At 45.9% G+C, this 13,713-nt stretch overlaps 1 protein-coding gene across 1 annotated transcript in view; it reads left to right on the top strand.

The window, feature by feature from the left end:
• pappa2 (pappalysin 2) overlaps positions 1–13,713 on the top strand; it is an 83,283-nt gene that overhangs the window by 25,646 nt on the left and 43,924 nt on the right. The window contains exons 4-6 of the mRNA XM_061242725.1: positions 8,131–8,424; positions 9,256–9,448; positions 9,844–9,965. Coding sequence (XP_061098709.1) covers positions 8,131–8,424; positions 9,256–9,448; positions 9,844–9,965 — 609 coding nt within the window. The remainder of the gene's footprint in view (positions 1–8,130; positions 8,425–9,255; positions 9,449–9,843; positions 9,966–13,713) is intronic.

The raw sequence follows: 13,713 nt of genomic DNA, 5'->3' as shown, positions 1-13,713 counted from the left end.
CCATCCTGCCCCTCAGTCACCAGGGTAAGAACCCCCCCATAACCCCGTCCTGCCCCTCAGTCACTGTGCTGCATACAGGGCTGGAGCTCAGGAGGAATAACTGGTATACATGTATTCCTGCATAATAACTGGTATACATTTATTCCTGCATAATAACTGGTATACATGTATTCCTGCATAATAACTGGTATACATGTATTCCTGCATAATAACTGGTATACATGTATTCCTGCATAATAACTGGTATACATTTATTCCTGCATAATAACTGGTATACATGTATTCCTGCATAATAACTGGTATACATGTATTCCTGCATAATTACTGCTATACAGTTATCCCTCCCCCTTCAGAAATCCCTCTCTTGTGCACGCTATATATATATTCATGAATGTGATGTTTTAACTTGTTGAAGAACCTATGCACTTGTTAGTCGCTTTGGATTAAAAGTGTCAGCTAAATTACAAAAATGTAAATGTAAATGTATACCAGTATTGGCTGAATTGATCAAATTAATAATTTGCTGCCATGTTAATGCGGGGCACATAATTGCCTATAAATGAGAAAGCTTTGCACAAACTGGCTATAAACTACTCATAGGGCTGGATGTTGTCAAAGATCTGTGCTGATGCACCTTTATGGAGAGCAGGATGTTGCTCAATTTAAAATGCACACATTTCACTTAAAACATAGTTTTTGGTGATTCATAAAATATAAAAGTGTGCTAATGTTGTGCATGTTATGTTTTGTCAAATATTCTACTCTACTTATGCACGTCTTTCACATATCCCAGTGGAAATCTCGCATGGATTAATGTGTTAACATATAACATGAATAAATGCAGTAATCCTTTCTTTTTCCTTGCAATCATAATTCAGCTAGTTCATTTAACCAATTATGAAACTCGCCAATCTACTGTATATCGGCCAATGAGTATTCATTTTCACAGAATTTTCACCAGCTTTCTTTTCCACGAAAATGTACTGCTGTATATTGTAACATTTCACATAGTGTGGCTGAGTGTTCGTTTAGCCAAGTTTCAGAGATTTTCCAATAATGGAAAATTTATGCTTCAGACAAATAGTGCATAAAATGGTCATAGATTTTTGCTGTACTTTGAATATTAAGATATAAAGCAGAGAACATTTCGGTTTTGCAATTGATTGACTTGCATAAGCTGTTAAACTGATTTGAGTCAACATATTCACAGTTAGCTGACTGTAATTTACTAGTAATTAATTACTGAACTTTTGCAAAGGTTAAGGATAAATGCTGATTGGTGTTGAATGCACCATACATCAATTTGACAGGAAAATCACAACACAGAAATGTGTGCGGTTTTTGATGTTTTTTCGGAACCCGCTCACATTGTTTTATGGCTTTCTTCATCCACACACGGTCCGTACTGTGCGGGCCAGATCCTACGGCGGTTTAAACAAATCTCGCTGTACTCTATTGGCTTGTGTTCCAGACCATAATTCACATCTAATTACTATTGAAAGTATTATTCTGGAAGCAGAGCCAGATTCTCGCTGTCCTCAATCAGATTTACTGAAGGCGGTGAGTGCCATGCACAGTGGTAAGGTCTCACTAAAGCGGACATGACCACTGGCGACTGCGTTTAAACGCTAAAACAGGCAGTTAATAACCGCTTTCCCATCATTTCTGTGTTCTCTCGCTGTGGCTGTGGCTTTCACCGGCAAGGGCACGGTGTTATGTTTCTTTTTGTGCACTTCTCAAAACTGCGCCACGTTTTATTCATTTATTCGGCTGTTATTTCCGTTACGTGTTCTGAATTTAGATGTAATTGCATTGTAAATTCTACTCAGCAGCGCAACATTTCTGGCTAATTACCCTCCAGCATTTGTCCTGGACCTGGGTCAGGTAACTGTCTGCCCGGCGTGTTTGGGGAAAATGCAGGCACGTAGCGCGTGATACACGTGGCCCTGTGTTAACTATGGAAACAGGGCTTTTCTTTATGCTGATGTGTGAAACGCCCCTCTTCACACAACAAGGTGAGGTAAAACAGATGTTTACTTCTTGCTGCGATGCATATATTTTGCACCATGACTTCTCCTTCCATTCGTTTTAATTTGGAACATTTTATTTCATGAATTTGAGGTATTTAAACGGGAGTTGGCAAGATACAACACCAACATTCATAATACATCCCAAATCAAAATCTTTATGTTAAATCGTGGCTAAATATTTGTTTTAAAATTATATCTGTGAAATTATATTTTAAGCTGATATGCTGTATGCAACCTTTTTATTTAGTGAATAAAACATCACCTCAGGCTCAGTAGAAAGGGATGCAATCATTTCAGAGGTAGAAGCAGGGAGATTTGAGACACGGATCTCCCAGGCTCTCGATCAGAGCTCGACAGTGCACAGCGCTTGGAGGCTGCTCGACAGAAGCCCACAGGAAGTTGTTGCGGTTAGCTAATAACAACAGCACATCCCGCGGGAAGGGACGGTTCCGAAGGCACGGGCTTTCCTGAGCCAAGCCCCCCTGGGAAGAAAGAATAACAAACGGCATGTTGTTTCCATAATGACATTCAGGCAAGATGGCCACCCTGGTGCTGCCTGGGGTTTCTCTTCCAGAACAGTCGCTTCCAGGGGTGTGAGGCACCCCAAGGAGAGCTGAACCCGAGTATAGGCAAATACTGACTTCCTTCAGGGATGCGACAACATGATGACTAACATATCCCCAGCCAATAAGGGGGCTTCAGACTCCATGGGCCCAGAGATCCTGCACCTGAGGAAGGCTGCTGGAGCTCGAGGAGGCTCAACGAGTCCCCGGAGGCCGGCGAGGGTGCCAGACTGGCGTCACCTCCTCCGGAAGGCCTCGGGTGTCGCGGCTTCCCGGAGGAAAAGGAGAGCCACGAAAGACAGAGTCGAGAATGGAAAACCGTGGCGTGGGTTGAGGAACTACGTCACCTGCAGCCAGGACTGGAACTGGTGTACGCCGTGCAATACATTCGGGGGCAACTCGGTTCTCGAATTTCACTGTTTTTGTCGGCACTGCCATCAGGCGGCGGGTCAATAGAGCCCTCTCTCTTCGACAGGAATTCGACAGGCCGGGCCTCCGGCTAGCCTCAGCCTGAACCGCGTCCGCGGGCTGACGGCAGTCCGCTCCCGGGACGTAAATGAGCCTCGTCTACGGTACCGGCCCGGCCCAACCCAGAGGACCGCGTTCGGCCGATGAGCAGCACGCCCGCGGGTCCTGGCGCCAGGGTGGAGAATGGGGGCAATGACTCCCGCCCCATAAAGCCTGAAAACCTCCCCTCTTAGGCCAGGAGAAGTGTTTATATAGTGTCGGCCAGGTTAAGGTGGCCAGGGATTGGGTTGGCGCGCCCTATCCGGGCTTAGCGAGGGTGAAACTCGGGTTCTGGGGCCACCTTAAAAACAACCTCGGTTCACCCCGAAACCTCGCACTCAACCTGGCAGGCGAAGCGACGGCGAGGGAGCCACAGGGTCTCTCATCCCTGGCTTAGGCGCCGGGAGCAAGCAGGGTTGGACCCTGCCGCTTCCCATCCTCGCTGCCAGGGGAGGGGAGAGAGGGAGCTTCTGCCCCAGAGGAGGAGGCCGTGTTGTGGGGGGGGGGGGGGGGCGGCCAGCGGGCCTCCCTGCCCCTGTCCAGGGCCACCCCGCGGTTGTCAGGGCGTGTCCAAAGCAACGTGTGTGCACAGCGAGGGCCTCGGGCACCGCTCTCTGCACACGGTCCAAGTCTACAGTGGGCTACTGTTCTCTGTGGGTCGCCCCGGTGCGGCGATCCAATGCAAACCTCTTTATTCACGATCTTACTGTCACTGGCTATCTCTGTGTCAGCCTCCCAGTCTGTCTGCATTCCACTCAGCCATCTCTCTCTCTTTGTCTTTCTCTCTCATCATCAGCTCCCAGTCTCAAAACGATTACTTAATAAAATTAAGAAAGTAATCAAAATGATTTCTTAATAACATTAAGTAAGTCATCAAAATGATTGCTTAATACTATTCTGGACAGTGGTTGCACACAATATTATTGCAGTAAGTATATGGGACGTGTACTAAGCACTTAATCAGTTGAAGTTACAAGTATTTTATACAGATACAGTGGGTAACCACTGTCCATTTAAAACATAATAATATTTTTTTGTGTGAATGACATCAATGAGTCTTAAACAGAAACATGTGTGTCAAACCAAACCGAAGGGAACGGGCATGGCCATTAAGACATACGCTGCCTGCCAGGTTGCTGTAGTTTATAGTTTTCACTGTTCGAGGCTTAGCACTTACTAAAGCGATGGTCTCTCCCATGTCCCACTTTTATATGCGTGTATGGGAGGTGGGTGTTCTTAAACACAGTAAAACGTTCAGTATAAAATCAGCTAAGAATGCACTGCTAGTCTTTTCATCCCAGATGATGATTAGCTGCATAAGGAGGCTACATTAGAATTATGGTTTTATGATACTCTGAACACCATCGGCTGTGGTTGTGGACCTTGTTGTAGTCAATGTGAGTTCAAACTGATTTTGTTTAGCTATGGTTATTTTGTTTTATTGTTTCTGCCAGAGGTTTATCTGTTTTTGGCCTGAATAGGTACCGACTAGGGAACGATTGAGCGAAAATTACACTTCCTAATCTTAATCTTCCGAATAACCTCTAATCTTCGAACCACTTGTGACAGCATGTCGTACAGCACTAATTGAATGAACCTAGTAACCTCAGTCAAAGCCCTGTACCCAGTACATAGTGCAGTAGACTGTGGGCATTGCTGTGAAGTTCACTCTGTTCCAGTGACCCATATCTGTAGTTGAATCTCAAAGCTGTACTTAAACTGAAACTTGTCAGTTGAATGGCGTTTAAACTGAAAAGCAGACGGTAGCGTTTGTCTGTTTGTCTCAGTTTCAACTTTTTAAAGTTCACAAGAAGCGATACAAGCCGCTTCCATTTTCCGCAAATGACAGAAGAAATTATGCCAATGATCTCTGGGGAATACACCGATGTTGTTCTGTACCTGCTGTGCTTCGAACAGCTGAACGGTTGCCGAGATTTTAAGTGGTCATAAAAGACTTGTGTTTCAAGCTTATTTAAATTGCATTTGTCAGTTATAAAACCCAATGCCAACATTCTATAACCGGGCAGGTTAAGTATAGACCACTCTGCTGTTTGAGCGAGTGTCAGGGGAGAAGGTCATTTGCGAAAGCCTTTTAGCGTTGCGGTTTATATTCAGTCCCGTGATTAGCCGTGTCTGGACGCTTGTTTCAGTGGAATGTCTAGAAAGTCAAACTCGTTCAGAAACTGCAATTTAACATCCGTGTGATAACAAAATACATTTCACATTGTTAGACATAACTCAAAATTTATTTACTCATACTTTCAAAGCCTGAACTAATTGTCAATTAATCTAAGAAAATATTCTCTGCAGCATATTGACTACCACGTCACTTTCGGCAAATCAGTAGTTATTTAATAACATCCCATATCCCATATATTTCTCCTTAACCAAGAAAAGGTCATGTTGTTTCTGGCTCTATGTTTAACAGCTCGATTTTATGAAGTAAAACAAGAAAGAAATGTTAAAGTTATGTCTGAAAAAAGGGAATTATGCACTTTTCAAAATGTTTATAAATCTAATTTAGGAGCTAAACAAACTTCCAACTGGCAAAATAATGAGTTTTGTGAGATTGTATTAAATGTGAGCATGTTTTTATAAAGATTCCAGACATGTTGACATAGATTGCACCATGATTTTAGGTCAGATGGTCATTTCATGACATTACAGAGTGATGTACTGAAAGACCGACATAAAACTATTGCCAAATATTTTCACTCTTAATTAATCCGGAGACTATATTGTGGGAGTCACATTATTCACACCGCCTCAAAGCCAGGAGTGGTTTGAAATGGTTTCGTTGTGATGACAGCTAATTTGATGGCCTCATAGATCAGAAGTCCACCGTTCCCTGTTTCCGATGGAGGGGAAAGCATGCGTATATCCCCCCTTTAGTATTAACCTGGACATGAACCCACAAACCTCTACCAATTCTCAGAACCGTTCTGATTGGCACCTTAATCAGAACAAATCCGGGACGGTTCCTCTTCATGTGGGACGAGAACCCGTCCTCTAAAATGCTCCGTGGGAAGTGGTTATACGCGGGTTGATTTCCAGCCGGATCTCTATCCCCGACAATGCGCAATCAGCTACGGACCGGAGTCGGGGAGCGCTTTTCCCGGATTGCGGTTCATTTGAAGTAGAGCGACCCTGCGTCAAGGAGCCAGGCAATATCACGGCAAGGCTCTTTTAATAACCCAAACGAGAGGGAGCTTTGCGGTCAACGAGCGAGGAACTGGCCCCGCTGCGATCCAGACAAACAACCGCGTGGAACACTTCTCGTGGGGAGGAGGGGGGGGGGGGGGAGGAAAGCAAGGGTGTAGAGGAAAGAGTCTAAAACGTACCTTCTGACGGGTATGGAAAAGCTCAGAGCGGAATGTACCAGTCCATATAATGTCCCCTTTGTGGGAGACGTTTTCCATTTATATTTCTTAAAAAATCACCTCCATAACGGGGCTCCGCTTCGGGTAGAGGGAACCGGAGTCGACGGGAGGACCCGAAAGGGCCTGGTAAACAGAAGCAGTCCCGATGCCGCCAGGGCCGTAGGAGCGGCGGTGTGCTCACCAGCACCTCGTCGTGTTAATGACGCGGCCTGCCGCCATTAACCTCCTTCACCGTTCATATCCCCGGCCTCGCCCATCCGCCGTCCGGCACTACGACTCCCCGGAAACGTGTCTGCGGCTGCTGCACAGAGACCTTTCCTCTGTGTTTCTGCCGGTGTCTTGAGATGTTTGTCGTGGTGGTGAATTATACAGGTCAGAGGAGATGTTCATTAGCAGCGTGTGGTGTTAGGCTACATCTTCCAGGGCGATGTCAGTCTGAATCCTGACTGGGTGAGCTGAGCGAATGCATTTCACATTAAGTGTCTCAAAGCATCTTGGTGAGACATTAGGCTGTGTGATGTATAAATGAGAAAAGATGAGCAGATTCTGGGGGATTTGACAGCTTGAATGAAAGGGAACAATAAAGAGGAGAAATCTTATAATCCTCGTTCATTTTTTCATGTATTTGTATTCAACTGTAACGCAGAGCAAAGCTATACTTTCTCTGACAAATCACCTCATTCATGTTCATAACTGTTCACAGAGTAAACGATGCTCACTTCATTTTAGTATTATTAATGTACGTTTATTATATACAGTTTCATCGGCGTTGTGCGTGAACCTTGTATCTCCATTTATGAGTTTCATAACTCAACAAGTAATAAAGGAGGCTCAACCCCCCAAATGATAAAACCATAATACTCATTGATAAATGGAAAATACAAACAGCTGTTCCCGAGAATGCCATTTCCCTTTATACATGTCACGGATGATTGATATGCATCCTGTTGAAAAATGTTTCCCAAGAATGAGAGACTTTTGTCTTGTTATGCTAGAGGATGTCATTTGTGCAGTGGGCTTTTATCTATGCCTTTAAAGTTGAAAGTGTATTCCCGAAATCTCTGAATGTCATCAATCAAGCACCAGGCATCTGATGTAGAAGGAAAAACAGATACCAGTTTTGTGTGTGTGTGTGTGTGTGTGTGTGTGTGTGTATATGTGCACGCACAGTACTGTATGCGGTACAGAGTGGTGCATACCATACACTGGCAGCATATGTCAATGTCTGACTAAATGAATAAATAAATAAATTAACTAATGTGAGGAGTAGAGGAGGGCTTTGGGAGGGTTTAACCCTTGTGTTGTCTTAAGGGTCAAAAAACCTGCCACTATGTTTAACAGCAGAGAAAACCCCCTAAATTATCTTTTTTCAACTTGAAATTTGATGACAAAGTTTATGATGTGTGACAGGTTGTTTCTTTGTGCAAAATAGATTTGAAAAATAGAAATTTAATTAAGCTTTATTTTAGGGGTTTAGTGTAGGCGGGTCATTTTTTACCCTTAGGACAAGGGGAGTATACGGAATGTTAAGACTACACACGGGTTAATGGGAGGGGCTGACACTGGGAGGGCTTTGAGCAAAAGAAAAATGCAATTGTGGTACAGAGCACAGCAGTGCGTACACTGGCATTGTGTTTCTCTGGCCCCCAGGAGGAATGGTGCTGAACCCGGCGTACTTTGGCACGGTCGGGCACAACAACACGATGATCCACGAGATGGGGCACATCCTGGGCCTGTACCACGTCTTCAAGGGGGTCAGCGAGCGGGAGTCGTGTGACGACCCGTGCCGCGAGACCACGCCCTCCATGGAGACGGGCGACCTCTGCGCCGACACGGCCCCCACCCCCAAATCCAAGGCCTGCCGCGACCCGGACCCCATCAACGACACCTGCGGGCCCACCCTGTACCACGGGACCCCCTTCGATAACTACATGAGCTATACAGGTAGTCTGTGGATATGTGTGTCCCCTACGATAACTACATGAGCTATACAGGTAGTCTGTGGATATGTGTGTCCCCTACGATAACTACATGAGCTATACAGGTAGTCTATGGATATGTGTGTCCCCTACGATAACTACATGAGCTATACAGGTAGTCTGTGGATATGTGTGTCCCCTACGATAACTACATGAGCTATACAGGTAGTCTGTGGATATGTGTGTCCCCTACGATAACTACATGAGCTATACAGGTAGTCTATGGATATGTGTGTCCCCTACGATAACTACATGAGCTATACAGGTAGTCTGTGGATATGTGTCTCCTACGATAACTACATGAGCTGTACAGGTAGCCTAAGGATATTTCTGTCAGTGGCTGTCTTGATCCCTTCACCAGAAAGTCACAGGCTTTATAACCTAGATCAGGGATCATCGAATCACTGTCCTCAAGGTCCGAGAACTGCTGGTTTTCCACCCTCCTTTTACCTGGGACTCAGGTGTGACTATAATCTGACCAATCAATAACTAGTTGTTCTGTAATTTGAAGGTACAATATACCTTGTCTTGTGGAATAGTGTCTCCTTAAGAGCTGTGTAGGTAACACTTGAGGTAACAGCTTTGTGTTCCCTCCTCTTGTACTACCAGAACAATACAATTTTTATCGCAGCTCAGACCGTTTTTTTCCGCCGTGCCAAGTTCTGCAGCTCACGATGTTTGCCAGTGTTCAATCTGCACAGCACACATTATATGGCTGTTTTCTGGCAGGTGATACATGCTTTAATAGTCTGGAAGGGGACAGATACACTTTACTGAGCATGTTTTTTCATTTCAGACGACAGCTGCACCAATAACTTCACCCCAAACCAGGTGGCTCGCATGCACTGCTACGTGGACTTGGTCTATCAGAACTGGGTGGTCAGCAAAAAACCCACCCCCATCCCTCTGCCTCCCATGGTGATTGGCCAGACGTCTGAGTCTGTGACTATTCATTGGCTTTCCCCCGTGAGTGGGGCGCTTCACCAAAGGTATGAAGTTGCCCATGTTTTTGTTTCTGGTGGACATCAGTATGGATGGATGTTGGTTTTGAATGCTGTTGGTCAATTGGTGTTTCACAATGTGTTAGATGTTTGAGGATTGTGAGTATTTTATGAAATCTCTTCTCTTTTACTTTCTCTCTGCCTCTCTCTCTTGCTCTCTCTCTCCTTATTTATCTCTATCCCTCTCTCTCCACCTCTTTATCTCTCCCTCTCTCTCTCTCCCACTCCCACCCTCTCTCTCCCCTCTCTCACTCTCTCTCCCCCTCTATATCCCTATCTCTCCCCCTCTCTCTGTCTCTCCCCTCTTTCCATCTCCCTCTCTCCCACCCTCTTTCTCCCCCTCTATATCCTGATCTCTCTCTCTATCTCTCTCTCTCTCTCAGAGCGGGTGTTGTGAACTGCAGGGACTGTGAGGAAGACGGGACGTTCCTTCAGTACGCCCACGAGGCGACCTCCCCCCGAGCCTGCGACTCCTCCGGATACTGGACTCCTGAAGAAGCTGTGGGTCAGTTCCCCTGAGATTCCCGTACCCATGGTCCTGTCCCGGCCCATCCACCTGCCTCTATCCATGCACCTGCCCTGGCTCCACCTGACTGCACTGACACACTGATATTCTGCCTCTTGTTACTCAGAATATTCCAGAATTTAGTCCATAATACATCATCACTCAGAATGAGTTAAGGCAGACATCTGTAACATATTTTTACTTTTACTCTGAAAGAAATTCAACGACTGTTTGCTTTATCCGCAGCCCATCGAGTCAGGTGAATTCAGTCGGTGCTTTGCTGTACTCACCACACTGTTTGAGAAGAAGAAGGAAAAAAAACTAGCGGACAGCTGTATTTCATTGCCGGAGTTAAGGACAATCCAATTGATTGAATCCAAGAACATGTTCCCTGAGATCTTGTGGGAGGCCCAGGAGAGTACAAGGAGTTCTGGGTGACACTTTAATGGATACTTGCACAGATTTAGAGGGGAAATCAGTGTCCTAATCCATTGATTCCTCTCCGAGGGAGATCAGAGAGCAGATACCGGAGCGTAATGGAGTGTTTAACCTCGTTTCGGTTCTGTCCTGGCCCAGTCGCGCGCCGCAGCCAGTGTATCATTTCGGGCCGTTTGGATTGTTTCCTTTTTCTGCGTAACCCGAGTCCTGTTAGAGCCAGTGATCAAGAGAGTCTTCAGAGGAAGACACATGAGAGTGAGTTCAGAGGGTGCATTATGCGCGGGGGAACAATCGATACGAAGCTTATACGCCTGTCTGGGCGGCTCCCTCTCGACAGGAGCAAGTGGCACGTCTTAGGGACTGTGGCAAATTACGGAGTCACTTTTCCTTCTAAAGGACTTTGTACAAATGAGTGAAACTAAGGGCACACGACCAGGGGTGAAACCTAGAAGAGCGCACACAGGAATAAGAGAGAGGACAGAAATACAAAGAGCCACACAGGCCTGAAGTGATAGTCAAAGTGTCGGTAGACAATGAGTCGGTGAACGAGTTGCGGATTCTGACTCCGTAAGATAGGGTCGCGGCGGAAGATTCCGGATATTCCTTCACATTCGTCCCTCCTTTCCAGCGCTTTGAGTTCTTTCCAACGCGCCGTGTCGATTGCGGCTTTGATGTCCCCCTGACTCCGGCAGTCCCTAAAGGTGCGTGGCTTTGAATACTTTATCTCTAATCGATAACAACAACAGAAAACACTACTTCAGCTTTGATTAATGAAGATAGGAAACCCTGGACCTCAGCTCCGGCAGATGGCCCACGGAGGGGGACTTTCATCCCCCAAGAAGATCCTTTCTCTCCCCTCACCAGGTGCGTGTGAGGTATCTGGAAGAAATAAATAAAGAAATGAACCTCAAAAAAGGACACGCACAAAAACAGATTTTTAAAAAATAAACCTACTGTATAAAAAAAAGGCCCACAACATAGTTTTGAGGTTTGGTAACCTTGGGTCCGTTCCAACATTCAGCTGTCATTAAAAATAAAATCTGTGTGTTCCCCGTATTGCTTTGAAACCGTATTCCCGGTGTAACAGATGCAACTGATTATCTCAATCAAGTTCCTGTGTGGCTTGCCCGCCTCATTTCCTTTATTGACGGACGCGGGGCCATTTGCGTTCAGACGCTCGGCCCAGACTTAATGTGTGGAAACGCTCCATATCCAACAGGTTAGGAAAGAGCGAGCGAACCAACTGTTCACAGAAACATAATGAGTTTCAAGCTGCTGGAAAATGGAGATGCTTTGTGGCTAATGGCAGGCAGCAGTAGCGGAAGTTATGCAAAATTTATTCAGTAAGAAATTGCATTCCTAATCACATTTAAACTTCTCACTTTTTCCTTTTGGCAATTATTTTGTGCAGTGCAGTAATTAATTCCACAGTATTTTCAGTGAGTAAGACTTTCAACTGGAAATGTATGTTTTTTGAAGTTACAGCACTGTCAAACTACACATACAGAAATAGATTGTAGTCAACGTTATAGATTCAATTTCAATTCACTATTGTCCTGATGGAAAGAACTCAAAATGTAATTGCCTTAAATAATTAATCAAATTCGCAAAATCATCAGTATAAAAATACATAAGTTGTCAATGGAGACCAATGGGAATGACTGATGCTATGACCAATAACAATGACCAAAAAAAAAAATGTATGGCCTTTTCCCAGGCGTTCCTCAAATCTCCAAGCTACCTTATGTGTCCAGCATTTAACGGTGACAGCAATTACTACATGAATTATGCAAATATTATATTTTAAAGGACTTTATAAACGTATCAGAAGTAACTACGGGCAGAATTCAACGAGGCCCAAGCCAACCCTGTCACTCTTTAGCTGTTGAAATACTGGACAAGTCCGCCTGGAACTTAGGAGAGGTGAGCGTCACCGCGCCAAGCGGCAGAAGTGATGACGCAGGGAGAATTTGGAGGCGACGGCGGCTCCTGGGGAGGGGAGGGGTGGTGCAGGGTGAGGGGGGGGGGGGGGTGGTCGGGGGTTCGGGAGCAGGGGGGTGGGTTCGGGGGGGTGGTTCGGTAGCATCTGACAGAGCGATTAAGCCAAGCCCCCTGAGCAGCACTGTGTTTATCTGACCAATTTAGTTTTACGGCTGGACTTGGCGCGTGGCTGTTTTCTCTGCGCGGACACACACATACAGGATGGCCCCGCTGCCCGCCCCTGGCCTGTCCAAACATTCATAGCTCTGCTGAGACAAGCTCTGCCCGCCCAGGAAATTAACTCTAAACTCCTCACTTTTACGGGTTGTTGTTTTGTTGATGCCGTTTCTCCCGGTCCCTCCCTGGCCCTGCGTTTCTGGTGGGACCCACCGTGAACGACGCGCGCGTTCCCCGGTCTTTCCGTTCACGTCGTCGTGGGTCCTCCTGCTTTTCTCCAGTGTTTGACTTTTCTTCCCAGAATGCAGAAATACACTCGATCCTGAGCACCCAGCAGGGGAAGTTACAGGCCTTCCCTTTCTCTGCTTTAATACCAGCTGTGCTTAACTTCATATCAGAGCAGTCCTCAGTCCGGGCACAATCGTTAAAGAACACACGTGAAGTATCTAAGTGATTACGAGTGTGTACTATTGGCAAGCGTGTTCCTTTCATATTGATGTGAATGATCAAATTCGCTCTCTTCTTGTCATTTATTTTGGAGGAATGAAAAACAGTCGGGAGCTGGAATATGAAAGGAATGTAGCGGTTGAATGAGAAAATGACTGCATGTTTCCAGATGAAGGGCAGAGAGATTATGGACAGGGTGATGAACACGACGGACAGGGTGATGAAGACCAGGGTGATGAAGGGCAGGGCGTGTTCGGGCCTCCCTCTCTCCTCTGCTCTAAAGGGTTAATGGAGCAGCTGTGGGACAGCAGGTAGTGCTCCAGGAGAGCTGAACCTCCTGTCTCCTGGCCCGGAGCGGCCAAATCTCTGCTTTCCCACTTTACGTCGCTCATTTGCTTTGCAGACTCGCACATCAAGGAAAACCTGCAGCTAACATTGAACACATGGCCCACGTGCAGTTTGCGATGTAATGGCTTTTAATACGTGGCACGCCTACAAGGGTAGAGTGCCGTGAGGCGCTACATGGGACTCAAACCTATGACCTTGTGGGTGTGGAGTGACCCATGGGACTCGAACATATGACCCTGTTGGTGTTGGGTGCTGCATGCGAGTTTAACCTATGACCTTGTGGGTATGAGGTGCCACATGGGACTCAAACCTATGACCTTGTGGGTCACTAGTCTAGGTGAATTACCTGCGTATATTT

Source organism: Conger conger, chromosome 5 (assembly GCF_963514075.1).
Source record: "Conger conger chromosome 5, fConCon1.1, whole genome shotgun sequence".
In the NCBI taxonomy this organism is placed as follows: domain Eukaryota; kingdom Metazoa; phylum Chordata; class Actinopteri; order Anguilliformes; family Congridae; genus Conger; species Conger conger.
Note: the sequence above shows the minus strand (reverse complement) of the source record. Positions and strands in the feature narration are given on the sequence as shown.